At 62.2% G+C, this 15,974-nt stretch overlaps 2 protein-coding genes across 4 annotated transcripts in view; one reads left to right on the forward strand and one right to left on the reverse strand.

Moving 5' to 3' along the window:
• Nucleotides 1–14,833, forward strand: part of CCDC85C (coiled-coil domain containing 85C) — a 75,212-nt gene extending 60,379 nt beyond the window's left edge. For 2 of the 3 annotated variants that reach the window (XM_081829953.1, XM_081829954.1), the window contains exons 3-6: nt 5,541–5,648; nt 9,922–10,017; nt 10,776–10,874; nt 11,499–14,833. In XM_081829953.1, the coding sequence (XP_081686079.1) occupies nt 5,541–5,648; nt 9,922–10,017; nt 10,776–10,874; nt 11,499–11,588 (393 nt within the window). In that variant the 3' untranslated portion in view covers nt 11,589–14,833. The remainder of the gene's footprint in view (nt 1–5,540; nt 5,649–9,921; nt 10,018–10,775; nt 10,875–11,498) is intronic. The other variant, XM_081829955.1, reaches the window with a different exon arrangement.
• A 128-nt stretch (nt 14,834–14,961) lies between these two features.
• The window catches only part of CCNK (cyclin K), a 28,285-nt gene continuing 27,272 nt past the window's right edge, over nt 14,962–15,974 (reverse strand). Inside the window, exon 12 of the mRNA XM_081829733.1 lies at nt 14,962–15,065. Within this exon, the coding sequence (XP_081685859.1) occupies nt 14,962–15,065 (104 nt within the window). The remainder of the gene's footprint in view (nt 15,066–15,974) is intronic.

Below are 15,974 nucleotides of genomic sequence, written 5' to 3' on the forward strand. Positions count from 1 at the left end.
TATTTCACTCAACATAATACCCTCCAGTTCTATCCACGTCGTTGCAAATGGCAAGATCTCATTCCTTTTGATGGCTGCATAATATTCCATTGTATATATACACCACATCTTCTTTATCCATTCATCTGTCGATGGACATCTTGGGAGCTGGCTTTTCAAAAGAGCAAGAAGTGCTTGAGTGGATCTCCCGTGGGGCAAATGGGCCGCCGTGGAGGGAAGTGGAGGTGGCTGTGCAGGCCCGCCCCCCTCCTCCTCACCCCTGTGCCACGCCGTGCAGGGTTGCTCGAATGCTCAGGTTGCAAGTGACCCCAAGATCGACACCAAGGGTTGCTGTAACAAAGCATACACTGGGTGGCTTCAGCGACGGAAGGTACTTTCTCACGGTCCTGGGGGCCATGGGGTCAACAAATGAACCTGGGGGGGCACAGTCCATCCTGCGGCAGTGGTGTGGTGGGCCTAATTGTATAAGGAAGTGGGTTTGGGCCCTGGAGGAACCTGAGTTCCAATGACCCATGCTCCAGCACTCACCTGCACTGTGGCTTTAGGCAACATGCCTTCTGTCCCGGTGCCTCGGTTTCCTGACGTGGAAGACGGGGGTGACGGTGATGCCCAGTGCAGCGTGCGCCATGGTGACTGTAACCTGGGGGGTGCCCAGCGCGGTGCCCGCCCGCCTCTCCCTTCCCTGGTCTCGGGGACCTGGGATGTTCGAGGCCTGGCCCGTCCCTGAATGAACGGTTCCTCCGTGGCCCTTGTCTGCGTTTTGAGCCATACAGGCTGGGGGACAGGGGAGCAGTCTGCCACCATCTCAGCCCGTGCTGGACCTCAGTCCTGTTGTCTTGAGTGCCCGAGGAGGACGTGTCATCCCGAGTGGCTGGTTCCCTTGCCCAAACCCTCCAGAGAAGCTGGCCTCCAGTATTTCCGCGGTGGTGTCTTCCGTGACATGTCGCCGGTTGTCCGGCTCTGAGCCATCCCCGCTCTGCCTGGCTGGTGTCTAGGGTTGGTGGTCACATCCTGCTCCCTCTGTTGTGAGTGGGGTGCTCTCTGCATCTCTGGAGGGCTTTAATTACTCCGTTAGCAGAAACTTAGAGCCGGTCCAGGCTCTCCCTCGGCCAGGGAGGAAGCCTCTTCTTTCCAGCATCTGAGCACTTGGTCTGGCTAGCAACATGGGCAGAAAGAGACTAGGAATTCCACCTCTGTCCCCTCTGTGCCCGAGTCTTAATCACTGTCCACTGTGAGCCACATGCTGGGTGGCCGTCAACGCCAAGCCCGGGACTCCAGAGCCACAGGGCCTGGTTCAGATCGCCCGAGGGCCGCCTTACCAGCGGGGCGGCGTTGGGCCCGGGGCTTAACGTCTGTGTGCCTCAGTTTTCTCATCTGTCAAATGGGACACCAGTGGTGCCCGCCCCAGGTTTAAAGGGACGATCCTGCAAAGCACCAAGGTCCAGGGCCGGCCAGCAGTGAGAGTCGTGGGCCATCCAGCAGCTGGGCGCCCTTTTTGACCCCAATTTACGTGCAAGCAACAGAGCCCTGGAAAGTTGAAGAGTTGCTCAGACTCACCCAGCCCAGGTGGGATTTGGATTTGGGGAGTCTGTGCCCCCACTAAGCCCCCTCACCTCCTCTTGCGGGGTCCTGTGGCCTGTCTCTCGCTCACCTTATTGGAACCAGTAGTGGGTTGCTGAGGGGACCTGTGAGGGTCGACGGTCACTGTGGCGGATGAGACCTGGGCCGTGTGCTGTCCCGTCAGCTGCAGGCCACTGGTCCTGGGCAGTACGCACACCCCCCACGTTTGGAAACTGGGATTTAGGGCCGGAAATTGCATGGGGCGTGGGGATGCGGTGCCATGTCCCCTGCGGAGAAGTCCTATGAGCCATGCACCAGCCACACGTGGTTTGTCCGCGGCCTGCTCTGAGCGCTAATTAGGAAGAACCCTCTGGGCCCCCAGCCACGCAGCAGCCGCGTTCTCCTTAATGGTCTGCAAATGAGTTTTCTGAAAACTAAAGTGGCAACGAGAGAAAGCCAGTCCAGTTGGTAGGTAGTGGCAGGGTGCCCTTGTGAGCGGCCCTGCAGCACCCCTTCCCTTCCTCTGCCAGCTGGCGTGCCGGGATCTTGGGGCGTCTCTGGGCCAGGGCAGCCGGAGCCCCGGGAGGGCTGTGAGCGGGCTGGGGGGCCCGGTCCGTCCTTGTAGACGTGGGGGTTTCTAAAAACGTGGGGGCTCTCCGGAGGTGCCCGCCCCGGCCCAGCCGAGGTCCCGGGGGTCCAGGGGAGGGGGGTAGGGCGGGGGTCGTGGCTGGCGTTTGCTGGGTGACACCACTCCTCTTGCCTTCCAGTTGGCCCGTCCCTACGGCCGCCCGAGAAGCTGGCTTCAGGTAGAGCCGCCTGGTGGGATGCGTGTGCAGTGGTGTTTGGGGTGGGGGCTGCTTCGAGTGCTGTGTGCCGCTCTGTCTCCTGTGGGTCCCCTCCCGTCCCTTCCTGGGAGCTGACCACCACCAGGGTGCCCTGGCCCTGCCCTCTCCGAGCGTGCAGTCGCGGGCAGCTTCGCCACATGACACCGAGTGGTCTCCGGACGCCCCTACGTTACTGCGCACCCCGGAGCCCCCACAACAGTCCCCGTGTCATCTGTCAGACCCTGCCTCCCTGTCGGGTGCACTCAGGAGCCGCTTCTGCGTGACACGGTCCCGCGGGGACCCAAGCCCTTTGGGAGCAAGAGGGAGGGGCGAGACTAACTGCCCGGAGTGAGCCCACCCGCAGCTGCTGCCCAGACAAGGAGCCCCAAGTGGGCAGGTGGGGGAGGTGGGCAGGGTCCTCCCTTGCTCTCCTGCCGTGGCCCTTTTCTGCTCCAGCACCCCTCTCACGGTGCTCCCCAGGAGTCCCCTGGCAGGCGATGGCAGGGGAGCTCACCGCAGGACCGCGGGGGTCCGGAGAGACGAGGGTCGCCTGAGTGCACGCCGGCTTCGAGCCGGGTGACGATGCAGTGCCAGCCCTGGACAGAGTCCTTAAGTGGACTTGGGGGCCCTGCCGGCTCCTGGGTCTCGCCCTCCCAGTGGGAAGGGGCAAGTCTATGTCTGCACTCAATGTTTCTTTTACTTTTAAGGATGTGGGAGTCCCGCCCACTCTGCGTGGCAGATCCTTTCTCCCTGTGTCCTAAGGGACCCAGGTTTGGGATTGCGCTCCCTGCAGATGCAGGCCCAGCCACCCCAGGATGCCCTTTCAGCTCCACTTCTCCTCCGTGATAAAACCTAGGGATTTCATTCTTCCAGGGCACCAACAGGCGAATCCCAGAATTTTTAATTTGGATTGAAGTGCAATTATGGTCCCTCATGTTGATGCATCATTAGTCACATGGCCCCTAATGAGAGATTGTACGTTTTCCCCGCCAGCTTTGTGGGTCGTTAATAAAGTTCTGTGGACGTGCAAATATTTATTGATGATCGCTGAAGGCAGGGGTAGGAATTGCACGCACTCATTTAAACCCGCCTCCCGCCCCCTTGTACACACATGTCCTCCCAAGGAAATTATCTGGCGGGGGTGGGGGGAGGAAGCAACATAAACCTGTGTATTCAGTAACAACACACATGAGTTGCTTCTGAACCCATTTGGTCCCGGGCCAGAGGAGCTGTGGAGGAGGTGAGACTCAGCCCAGAGGAGGATCTAGACGGTGTGGGCAAGGACAGGGCAGCGTCCAGCTGTTCCAGTCCCAGGGGCTGGCCGGAGAGGGCGGGGCGGTGGCTCAGATCCTTGGCCGCGTGGCCAAATGTCAGTGTGTGTGAGCTGGGCTGAGCCTTACACCTGGTCCCTTTCGCCAGCCTGGCAAGGCCGGTGGGGGATGCCCCCGCAGAATGGAGTCGGAGGGCCCGGCGAGGGCCTGATGGCACTGACTGCAGATGCTCGGTATCATTGGGTTTAGAACACACTCTCCGTTGGAGAAGTTTCTAAGTGTCACAGACGCCTGGCCAGGAAGATAATTGCCTTGGAGTGAAGCTGGGTTGACGCCCCCGCCCACCGTGGGCGAGTCAGGGAGGCACAGGTGCCCTGATGGGCGGAGGGGTCCCCCGAGGTGGGGAGTGAGGGTCGGCACTGTGGCCTCTGTGTTTTTGGTGCCTGGTGACAGGGGGGCTCCACTAGATCGGGCGTCTGCTGGGCCAGGGAGGACTAATGTGGCTCTGGTTAGCAGCTGGCCATAATCAGGGGTGTGGCAGTCACATTTTAAGGGTTCCTGGGGATACCCTGCCACACTTCAGGGGCCAGCCTGGGAAGGGGGTCCTCATTTCTGTCCCCTCTGTGCCTCTTGGTGACCTCTGTTTACACTCAGTTCCTCCCGGAGGCCATGGGAATGTCCCCCGCTCTGGCCAGGTGCCTGGATGGGGGTGGTAAGCAGGCGAGCGATTGCGTGGATCTGCTTTCTGATGTTTGCCCTGGCAGCCTGCACCGGGCACCTGCCTTCATTGTGTTTTTACTCCAGTCCCCCAGCCACTTCCAGAGTGCTGCTGTGTGTCCCCTGAGCCAGGCCCTGAGACCGAGGGGGTTGGACCCGGGTCTGATGGGGATGGGAGAGCAGAACGCAGGGAGTCGGTGAGGCTAGAGATTTGTGAGGAGTGGGGGCTGGGTCCAGCAGTTGGCAGGAGGGGAGCAGGCTGCGTGTGGGTTCCTCCGGACCAGCAGGGAGGGGGCTGGTGCGCAGGGGGAGGGACCCCCAGGTGTGGTTGCTGTGCTGTCTTGCTCACCCTGCCCCTGTCCTCCAGGCTTTGTTTGGGGACTTAGGGGACATTCTGCTGTGTTTTGTCTGCCCAACAGTGTGCCCTCAGTTCCTTTGAAGTAGAAAAGGATGTCTGGGCCAGAAACACCCCCTGGGCTCTGAGTGATGCAGAGGGCCCAAAAGGCCACGGCTCCTTCTCAGAGGGCCTGTGTTGGATTAAGCGTGACCCCTGGGTCCCCTCCCTCTGCGGATCCCAGCCCCCAGCCCCCAGCTTCTGGGGGCATTTCCTTCCTTCCTTCCTCCCTTCCTTCCTTCCTTCCTTCTTTCCTTCCCTCCGTCCCTTCTGTACCTCCCCCTCCCTCCTTCCTAAGCAGGCACTGGTTCCTGTCGACAGAGAGGGGAGAGGCGCAGGGCCCACATTTGGGAGCTCCTGTCTGATGGCAGAGGCTGAGGGCAGCCTGAGCAGCGCACAGGGTCAGGTTCACCCGTGGGAGGCGGGAGGACCCCAGGGGCTGGAGAGAGTGTTCCGCAGGCCAGGCGCGGGGACCCCAAGTGCAGGAGGCTGGAGCAGAGGAAGGAGGGAGTACCACATACTCATTTACTGCTTTATTCTGTTCAAGAAATGTCGATAAAGCGTGCACTGGGGGGCAAAATGAAGCCCCCTGGCCTCGTGGTACCAGCACGTGATGGCCTGAGGACCCATGGAGCAGGGAGAGGGGAGGGAGGGTGCAGCCCACTGCCGAGGGTGGGGGGGCAGGCAGGAGCAGCTTGCCCTGTCCTGACGGCACGGTCCTTGGCCCCCTCAGCGCAGCCGCTCACCTCTAACCTGTCCCTCCTTGCCCCCCAGCAGGCAGGCTCTGGAGAGTTCCGGACTCTGCGGAAAGGCTTCTCCCCGTACCACTCGGAGTCCCAGCTGGCGAGCCTGCCGCCCTCCTACCAGGACTCCCTGCAGAACGTAAGTGCCCCTCCCCTAGAGGTGCACTGCTCACCGGTGGACCCCGAGCCTCCAGAATCCTTGGTCGACATTCCAGTGCAGGGGTGAGGCTCAGCCCGTCTCGTGACCTGCCCGGGCCAGGGGACGGTCTGTGGCTGAGCGGGGACTGGGACCCTTGTCTCCTGCCTGAGCAGCTTCCGGGTCAGGCGAGGGTGAAGGGTCAGAGCCTGGGCTCTGCCGGAGTGGCCTTCCTCCCTCTTCCCCTCCCACCCCCGCTGCCAGGAAGGGGGCTGGGCTCCTGGCCTTAGGAGCCTTGTGCGGGCCCAGCGTGCTGATTAGAGGTGGAGGCCCACCAGAGTGACGTGGCCATGAAGGCCAGTGTCTGGAGGCCACGCGAGAGGCTGTCCCGGCCCAGCTGCCGCGCGTCTGTGAACTTGGCCACGGTGGGCGGGGAAGGATGCCCGATGGGGGCTTGGGGCCGTGCATTCACACTACCCAGGCTTTGTAACCGAGGCTCGGGGGGCAGCTTAAGTGTGGGGTCCTCCAGGGTGGTCCTGGGCTCTGGGGCTGCCCCACATGGGGAACGGAGGGGTGGTGGTGTGCGGGGCCGGCTCTCTGGGATGCGGATGGATCGCCAGGACTGCTCCCCGTGTGACATGTCCAGAACACACAGGTCCGTGGAGACGGCACGTTAGTGGCTGTAGAGGGCTGGGAAGAGGGGGGGTGGGGATGGCTAATGGGACTGGGGTTTCTTTTTGGGGTGATGAAATGTTCCATTGTGATGATCGTGCAAAACCACTGCCCGCCAAACGCTTTCCCGCATGAGCTGCGGACGATGGTGACCAGAGCTGTCAGCTTTGGTTGAACGCTCTGGGCAGCCAGCTGGGACAAGCCCCACGAGCAAGACAGGGACCCTGGCCATCCCCAGGGCACGAGGGAGGAGCCGCCGGGCCGGCCTGAGGTCACTCTGCCAGGTGGGCATGTGGCCTGCCCCACCCCCCGCCCCGGGGTCCTGGCACTGCTGTCTCTCCACGGCCCCGGTCAGCAAGGACGACCCCGGGGTGCCCCTGCAAAGCCTCGGGGGCCTCGGGGCTGGCGGCAGAGGCTGGGGCCACGGCTGGCTGCCGGCCAAGTGCTCTGTTGCTTCCCTTTTGAGGCCCTCACACCTCCAGGGATGCAGCTGCTGAGGCTGAGCGGGCGGATCACCCAGATATTCCTCCGGGAGCCTGTGGCCGAGTTAGGCTCCCCGTGCCGCATGCCGAAGGGCCCCGAGAAGCCCGGGGTGCCGCGGTGGGGCTTGGCTCCCCCGTCCTCCAGTCCGGCCGGCCGCGCGGTTCATTCTGTGGGAACCCCGATGGCCAGTGGCTGTGGGGTCGGGCTGTGAAGGGTAGTGCATGTGTGGCCCTAGAGGCCAGGGTCAGGGTGAAGCGACTCCGAAGCTGGGGGGCAGGTCCCTGGGGTGCACAGAGAGGGTTGGGGGTCCTCTGGGAGATACAGCCACGGAGGCTGCTGAGGCAGCAGTGGAGGGCCCGGGGCTGAGGTGGAGGCCCAGAGGTTCCCTCGCTACCTCTGTCCCTGTCCACTTTCCCCACTCCCTGCCCACTTGGGTCAGAGGCTGAGTGTCTGCCCAGGGCCCCCCAGCTTCTCCCCTATGAGGGTCACCGGCCCGGGGGCCGTGGGGCAGGGTGCAGGGGGCCCTGGCCGGCCCTGGGACTCAGGACCCCGTGGAAGGAGCTGGTTGTGGAGGACCTGTTGACAGGTCCCTGGGGGAGACTGGCCTTCCTGCCCTTTTTTTTTTTTGGTCAGTTGACTTTATTTTTGAGCACACACTTCACTGGTTTTTAGCCTATTTACAGATCGGTGTAGTTATCAAGATAGAACATCTCCTTACCCCACAGAGGAGCTCCGCCCCCTTTAGCAGCCCCTGCCCACTCTCCCCTGCCTCGGCCCGGCGACCGCGGATGCGCTCGTGCCTCTGCAGATTTGCCTATTCTGGACTTTCCTTAGCAACAGACCCCTGTAACAGGCGACCCGCTGTGACCGGCCGCTTCCGCGGAGCGCCGTGTTTCTGAGGCTCGTGCCTCTGTGCCGTCGGGCAATGTTCCGGGGGCGGAAGCTCTGCTCAGCAGAGGCTGGACATCTGGGCTGTGTCTGCCCTTCGCCCGTCATGGGGAGCGCTGCTGTGAACATTGGACAAGTGGACGTGTGGACGTGTGGCTTCAGTTCTCTTGGGGACACACTGGTCTCCCCACTTTGGGCACCAGCTCTGGAACCCCAGACCCGGCTTGAGCCCCATTGTTCACCAGCGGTTTGGCCGTGGCCTTGTGTCAGACCCACTGTCCCTGTCCTCGCCTGTCACATGGGGGTGCAGAAAGATGGCATCAGGGTTGCAAGCACTCAGCGGGCTGCTTGCCCTGGGGGTGAGGGTGGGGGGGGTGCCGAGGAAGCGGGAGGTGTCGCCCGAGGGGTCTTCGGGGGGAGCTGTGCGTGGGGAGTGCCCCACAAGTACCAGCCCTCTGGCCCGCGGGGGCTTTGTTGGCAGCCTGGTGAGGGGGTCCGGAAAAGGCTGTCCCGGCCACTCCTGGCTTCCTTCCTGCCTTTGCTCCAGGGTGCAGCCCCCTGGCCCCTTACAGATGGGACAGGAGGCTGGAGGTGCCAGGGGCCAGGCATCTGGGGCCTCCCACGCCGCACACGTGTGGCTGTCGCCCCCTGCTGGCTGATGGTGGAGGGAGCGCAGCCTTCGGCCTCAGGCGGATGGGTGTGTGTGTGTGTGTTTTCTCTGCCTTCCACCTGCCTCCCCCGAACCCCTCTGGGACACAAGAACCCTTTCCATCGTCCAGACGAGGAAACCGAGGCACAGAGTGGGTTGGGCCCTTCTTCAGGTCACAGCCTGCAGAGCCTTGCCCAAGTCCAGCTTTCCCGGCCTGCAAGGCTATGGGGCCCATCCTCTATGTGGAGCCCGGAGAAGGTCCAGAAGGGTGGGCGGATGGGGAGGGTGCAGAGGAGCTAGCCCACGGCAGAAAGTTCTGGGCCCTGAGGGTCTCCACACAGCGTGGCCTGGCTGGGCAGGCCCCCAGGGCGATGGCCGCATAAACCAGCTCACCAAGTCTGCCTGGTCACTGGGGTTCAGTGACTGAGAAAGAAACCAAGACTCAGAGAAGGGACGGATGTGCTGGGAACCCCGGCTCCCGGGCCGCCTCCCTTCCTGCTTGCACACATGCTGGCCAGGGTGCTTGGCGTTTTCTGTCTGGCCTCCCGCACTTGCTGGCTCCCGTTAGACCCACTCCCAGTGTCCTCTGACCTCCTGGCTTCTGTTGGCCCTGGGGAGCGCCATCCTCCAGTCCTTGTCTGGGCACTCCTTTTATGGGACCCTAAGCTGGGGTCCCCCTGCAGCCCGAGGCACACCACCTGGGCCAGGAATCCTTGTGGAAAAGCGCTGGGGACCCTGGGCAGACACGCCACCTCTGACATAGGTGGGCCCAACACCAGAAGTCCTGATGCCCTCCTCACCTGGCCTTGTCCCCTGCTCCACGGGCTGTGGGGAGGTGGATGCCTGGTTGCCATTTAAAGTGTTCGCTGAGTGGCATCTGGGTGGCTCAGTCAGTTAAGCGTCTGCCTTCGGCTCAGGTCATGATCTCGGGGTCCTGGGATCGAGCCCCGCATTGGGCTCCCTGCTCAGCCAGGAGCTTCTCCTTTTCCTTTTGTCACTCTCCTCCCCCCATTCCCCACTTGTGCTCTCTGCTCTCTGCTCTCTCTCTCAAATAAATAAATATAATCTGTATTTTATTTTAGTTATATTTAGTTTTGGAAGGTGCAGAATTTGGTGGCATCCATCAGGTGCCAGACCGCCTGGAAGCTCAGGGCAGGGAGGCGGGGCTCCGGGCTAGAGGGGTGTCCCTGCGGATGGGGGTGGGGGTGAGGGTGAAGTCTAGTTTAACCCGCTCACCTGGCGTCGGGGGAAGGGTGGCAGTTTTGGAGGCAGGCCCCCTGAGGCTTGCTGGGGGATCTTTGGCAGCTCCTGCCCTTCTGTGAGCTGCACTCACTTCCTCTGGGCAGCAGATCACAGACCCTGGCCCTGGGCTGTGGAGAGGAGCCTGCGGGGTGGGGTGCGGTTCTGAGGGCGGCCGCCCTGTCCTCTGCCCTGGCCCCGGCCTCACACCCTGCCTCCTCTCCGCGTCACTCAGCACCCCTGTCCGCCTGCGTGGGCCCAGGGACCTCTTCCTGCTGCTGGTCGCACCTCTGGCCACCACCCGGGAGCCATTCGGGACCAGCTAAACGCGATTCCTTCCCCCAGGGCCCAGCTTGCCTGGTACCGGAGCTGTCCTCGCCCCCCTCCGCCGGCTACAGCTCTGCGGGACAGAAGCCAGAGGCTGTTGTGCATGCCATGAAGGTGAGGGCCACAGCCCGCTCCCCCGGGGGGCCCCCAGGTCCCTGGTGCAGTGCGGGACGCGGAAGGACCCCACATTTGCTCGGAGTCCGTGGGTGTCTGAGCAGCAGGGTGCGAGGGGAGCGGCCTGGACGCCTGGAACACCTCGGGGAGGGAGGTGGAGGTGTGGGTTAGCAGGACCGAGTGGGCCACACGTTGTCACCTGTCTGCCGTCCCAGTAACGGGAAGCTGATACCTGGGCCAGGAAGGGGGCGGGTGGGCACTCCCTCCAAGTCGGAGAGGTGGGGGCAGGGCTGGGGTAGGACTCGGGCTCCGGCCTCCCAGGCCCAGCCTCGCCTGCAGGTGCAGCTCCGGGGTGGGGGGGGCTGGCTCCCCGGCCCACGCCTGCCATGGCTGCGCCCCTCACCCCTCGTGTGCGTAGACGCAAGCCGGTGCGGGCAGCGACCCCACGTGTGCAAGTGGGTGCTGTCCTAGTGTCACTTCATCCAAGCCAGGGGCCCTGGGTTGCAGTGAGTGCACCTGTCCCAGGGTAGTCCCCCCGCCAACCTGTCGTCCCTGCTTCCAGGTGACCTGTCCTCAGCTTTGCCCCCAGCGGTGATGTGGGGGTGTGGCTTCCCTTGCGGAGGGTCGCTGGGGTGAGGGAAGAGGACCGGCCCGTCGGGTGTCTCCATGCCCCCCGACCCTGGCTGGGACCCAGAGGCTCAGGGTCCTTGGCTCCCGTGTGCAGCCTCCCCGCTGACCCTGTGGCCGCTTCCGCGCAGGTCTTGGAGGTGCACGAGAACTTGGACCGGCAGCTCCAGGACAGCTGTGAGGAGGACCTGAGTGAGAAGGAGAAGGCCATCGTCCGCGAGATGTGCAACGTGAGGCTCTTCCCGGGGCCGGGGCCCGTCGGTGAGGGCAGGGCGGGTCCCCGTGTGGGCAGCGCCGCGGACCTGGAGGCCCGGCCTGTCCTCACCCCACAGCCTGTCCCACTTGTCCCCGAGAGGGGGGCCCTGACCTCTGCAGGCCTGTCCGTCCCCGGAGCACCGCCCCCAGCCCCCTGGGACGGGTCCCGTTCAGCCCACATATCCCACCCCTTGGCCCCGGGTGGCTGCGGGTCACACAGGTGGCGGTCAGACCAGAGGTGCAGGTGAGCCCCTACAAGGCTGGGGCTGCATTTGCTTCTGGAAGCCGGGCTATTTCTGTGGCCGCCCAGGCCGGGGGGGGCCTCACCCCCGACCCGCCTGGCCGGTGTGTGTCCTCTCTGGACCCTTGTGGGAGCCAGCAGGGGGCTGCACTGGGCCTCACCGGGGGCCCGGTGTCCTGAGCCCCCCCCGCCTCCTAGGCTGCCTCCTGCCTCGACCCCACGTGGCCTCAGTTTCCCCTCCCGGCCCCATGGCTCTGGGGACGTGGGTGATTTTGAGGGGCCCGAGGCAGTGTGGGTGCCCGGGGCCGGCGGGCGGGCTCGGGTGGGCCCTGCACTCACAGCTCGCCCCCGCCCACAGGTGGTCTGGCGAAAACTGGGAGACGCGGCCAGCTCCAAGCCCTCTATCCGGCAGCACCTGTCTGGGAACCAGTTCAAGGGGCCTTTGTAGGGCCGCGCCTCCGTGGACGTGGACTGGCCCCGCGGGGCGCCCAGGACGAGTCGCAGCCACCGCGTTCGTTTCCTGTGGTGAATTGTACATAGGCCGCCGCCCGCCGTGGCCCGGGCACCCTCCGTCTCCCTCCTCACACACCAGCACACGGAAGACGAGAGGCTGCCGGCCGGGCCCCGCGGCGGAGCGGCCCCGACAGCCTCGTTCCTGCTCTGGGGCCCCCCTGCCGAGAGGCCGAAGGCCGCTCTGGGACGCCGGGTCCCGGGTCACCCCAGGCTGGGCCCGGCCTTGGCGGAGGGGAGCCTCCCACCCCCTGGCTGCCACCCGCGCTGGGCAGAGGCCACTGGCAGCGAGACCTGACGCAGGGGGCACCGCTTCTCACCCCTCCGCTGTGGCCTGAACACCAGCTCACCGAGCACTGCGTCCCAAGTCGCGGACAGGGAAGCTTGGTGTGTGTGGCCGGCTGGAGGCCCCGAGGCCCTTCCTTTGGCAACCCCCCTTCCGCACCCCCATGCCCAGCTCCCTGCTGCAAGCTGCTGCTTGGTTTCAGGCTTCTTGCCCCCAGCCCCAAACACACACACTCGCTGCAGAGTCCCCCCACCCCGGGCCAAGTCGTGCCCTAGGTTTTCGGGTCCCTCCTGCCCAGTGCCCGAGGCCTCTCCATTTCTGTGGTTCCCATGACGGGCCAGGGAGGTAGGAGGCTGAGCCCCACGCTCTCTCTCTCTCTAGGTGGGCAGCACCGGGCTGAGCTGGGCCTCTGGTAGCCCCCAGAGCCCGGCCCTAGCCGGGGTCGCTGTGGACAGAGCTGCACGGACTGGCCCTTAGGAGACTTCTGCCCTCTCTGGAAGGAGCCTGATCTGGCTCTGGCTTTAATTGGCTGTGTGACCTTCAGCAAGTCACTCGGCTTCTCTGGGCCCCTGGTGGGAAAACGAGGTCTCAGGTTCTCTGGGCCGTGCTCACCACCCGAGGCCACCGGCTTTGTTCAGCCTGGGCCTCCGTCACGGCCTGCGCGCCCAGGTGGTCCATCCAGCCAGAGGCCGCTGCTGGCGGGGCTGGATGGAGCCGGGGACTGAGTGGGCTTCCACTTCTTGCTGCCTCCTCAAAGGTGCTGTCACCTCCCCTCTCTGAGCCTCAGTGTCCTCCTGGAGAAGGGACGGCCTCAGGCCCTCCTCGCAGGGCTCGGGATCAAACGAGACCTTCAGTGTAAATGACCATGTACAAACTATAGGGTGTGATAGAGAAACGTTGAAATGGTGGGGAAGGTGAGGCCCAGAGGGTGGGTGATCGGGGGCACATTACAGACGAGCTCCCGGATGCTGGGAGGTGGGCGGGCCACCGTGAATGCTGTTGGCACTGGCCCTGACGGCCACTCGGTCCCTCCCTCCTCCTCCACTGTCCGGTGGTGCTCAGCTCCGTGCCGCAAGCACTTGAAGAGCCCAGAAGATGGCTTTTGCAGCAGGCAGGCCTCGTCCAGGCCCGCATGACAGACGGGGGCCAGGCGAGGGGATGGGGGAGGCCACCCTGTTCCTAGAGCCCCAGCGGGAACTCTGCGCCCTTCCCGCCATCTGTCGGCCATCGGCGCCCTTGGGTCGGTCGTACACTCTCAGGGGAAAGGCTCGCAGCCCTCATTGTGCCCAGGGAGTGCTAAGTGGGTGCTGGTGACGGCGACAGGCATGTTCCTCTTGCCCTGGGTGTTACAGGGAGCCCTGGGCTCTTCCTGGAGGGAGCTTGCCAGCAGGTCAGGTGGTGAGCTACCGGTCACTAGGGGTATGCATTTGAAGCTGGGGAACACCCTTGGTCATGGTACCAGGCAATTCTTGCCCTAGTGGGCAGTGAGCTGGGGGGCAGAGGCCCCCCTCTGGATCTTGGGAGTCCAAAGAACCACAGAGCAGCCCGGGGGGGCGGGGGATGGGTCCATTTTGGGTGGAAGCCACACCTGGGAGCCCAGTTGTCATGTCTGGATCAGGTTGGCTTGGCCACCACTGAAAATAAGCAATAAGTAAGGGCTCCTGGTATCTGCGGATCTGCAAGCTGACCCAGGGAAGAACAGCTTTGACGGGACCGTCCCCGCTCCGCAAGGAAGTGACCCTGTCCCTCATGCTGTGGTGGCGTTCAGGGGTCAGGTGGAGCGTTTCTGCCTGGACCCTCCTGTGCCCCATGGAGGCAGCAGAACCAGGCGCAGACCGACCGCTGCTCGTGTTCCTGAGCCAAGTGCATGGGGATGGCTTTCAAGGACAGAACTGTACCTGTGACAGCCCTCTAACGTAATAAGCTGTTAAAAAAAAAAAAAACAGAGCCAGCAGCACCCCTGCCTGACCCCACGGGGCAGGGGGTGGGTGGGTGCAGTGGGAGCCCACAGGCTGGGAAGGGTCAGAGGAGCCTCACGACAGGGGCAGCCAGGGGCCAGGTGAGCACGAGTCCCAGCCCTGCCAGCAACACGGACGTGCGTCTGGTGACGTCAGTGACGTCGGGTGGCCCTCCTCCCCTCCGGAGCCTTAGCTGTAGAAGCTCATGGTGGGGGGAGGGGTGTTGCTGAACTTGGTGCCCTTTCATAAAGGTCCCTTTACGTTTCAGATACTCTGATTCTAGATCTTGAAGCCCCGTGTGACACCTGGACTGGGGCTTCAGTTCCCACTGTGATGGATGTCACCCTTCCAGCCTCACGCCAGGTGGCCAAGCCCATCCTGGGATCAGAATCTGCTGAGCACATTTTTTTAGGGTGGCACATTTTTATCCAAAAGTTACTAGCTACACATCAGTGTTTAAAGAGAAAAAAGTGACCTTTCATTTTTTTTTTCTTGGAAACTTGAGAGGAAACAAAATACATACTACTGATTTTTTTTTTTTTTTTTTTTTAAGAAACAAGCTAAATGCATGACTGCAGAGCGGTAGAGGTGTATATTTTTCATACTGTAGGGGGGAGTATTTGTGCTGCTTTCTGGACTTGGGCTGGAACATTCGGTTCCCGGCCCCGGGCCGTCAGCCATGCTGTTTTCCATGGTGGGTGACTGCCATGGGAACCGGGGCCAGCCCCTCGCCCGGCTCCAGGAGGAGCTGGGAGCTGTGGACCCCGTGCCCGTTTCTACCTTCCACTGAACCACTTTGATTTGGGGAGAGAAAAAGAGATAGAACTTTTGATAGTGTGGTAAAAAACATTGATTTGAACTATTTTAGTAAAAGGAGGAACAGAAGATTGTGATCGTGTATACTTTGCGCTAGATAAATAAAGGCTCTTGGCAAGCCTCCGTGGTGGGTGCGCAGTGCTTGTTTCCGGGGGGGTCCACCGGGCAGAGGGCCACGGCCCCTGGGAGCACCTCAGGTGGGGGGTTCGGCTCGGTGCTGGAGACCACAGACGGCTGCTCCCTTGTGGGTCCTAGGAGCCCATGTTCTGCGCAGGCGCCTCCGACACTTCCACGCTGGTTCGGAACGCACCGGGTTCCTCCGAGGGGAGCCCATGCAGGCACAGGGTGTGGGGGGCTGGCCCGCGAGGACAGACCCAAAAGGGCGCTACCTTGGGGGACGTGGGGTCAGGCCTGGGGCTTGCGAGGCCAGCGTCCCTCTGGACTTCACATCCTGGGGCTGCTTACGGTCTGGGGCCCCACCTTGTGCAGAAGAAACAAAAGGATCATTTCAGAACGGGTTTTATTTGGATAAATGACCGAAGGAGCCGTATCTGTAACCAAGATGGAATTCACAGTATGTTGTTACATTCACACTTAAAAAATATATTTCTATGTACAGGAATTTGCAAATTGATGTAAACATACATTACTTTCCAAATACATTTCTCCCCTTCTCTCTGGAGGAAAAAGAACAAAGCCATCCAACAAGGCAACCCCTTCAAAATAAGTTTAATACAAAGGATGTAAATATCTCCAAATCAAAAAAGTGGTTCGTCTGACCTACTGGGTGTTGGGAGGGAACGTCACGGAATGAAAGCGATGACAACAGCTTGACTTCAGATGGAACTGGACTATTTAAAATGGATTTTCCAGGAAAAATAGGCACTGATTTCTAGAAGGAAATTCACTCCTTACTGAAGCTATTTCTTGAGCCAATATGGCTGGTTAACGTTTTCACGAGTACAAATAACCCAGTGCAGGACCCCCCGACGCCACCAGCTGAGACCAAGCGCGCGGTCGGATCGAAACTGGCGCTGCGCAGGCTTATACTGAAAGCCCCTGGCCCCATTCTCCAGATTGGAGGACCACCCCAACTTCAACTCGGGTCCGGGCCGTTTCTTCCCGTACTGCAACTGTCTAGCATTATAGAAGGTACCCTGCCGCTTACCCACTTAAACTACTCTTCAAGTTGATTAGAAAAACTTGTTAAAAAAAACAAAGGGGAAAAAAGGCATCACGTTATCTCATCCAGGCTGCCCGCCCC

Source organism: Leptonychotes weddellii, chromosome 9 (genome assembly GCF_054177405.1).
Source record: "Leptonychotes weddellii isolate Sample4059 chromosome 9, ASM5417740v2, whole genome shotgun sequence".
NCBI classification, from domain to species: domain Eukaryota; kingdom Metazoa; phylum Chordata; class Mammalia; order Carnivora; family Phocidae; genus Leptonychotes; species Leptonychotes weddellii.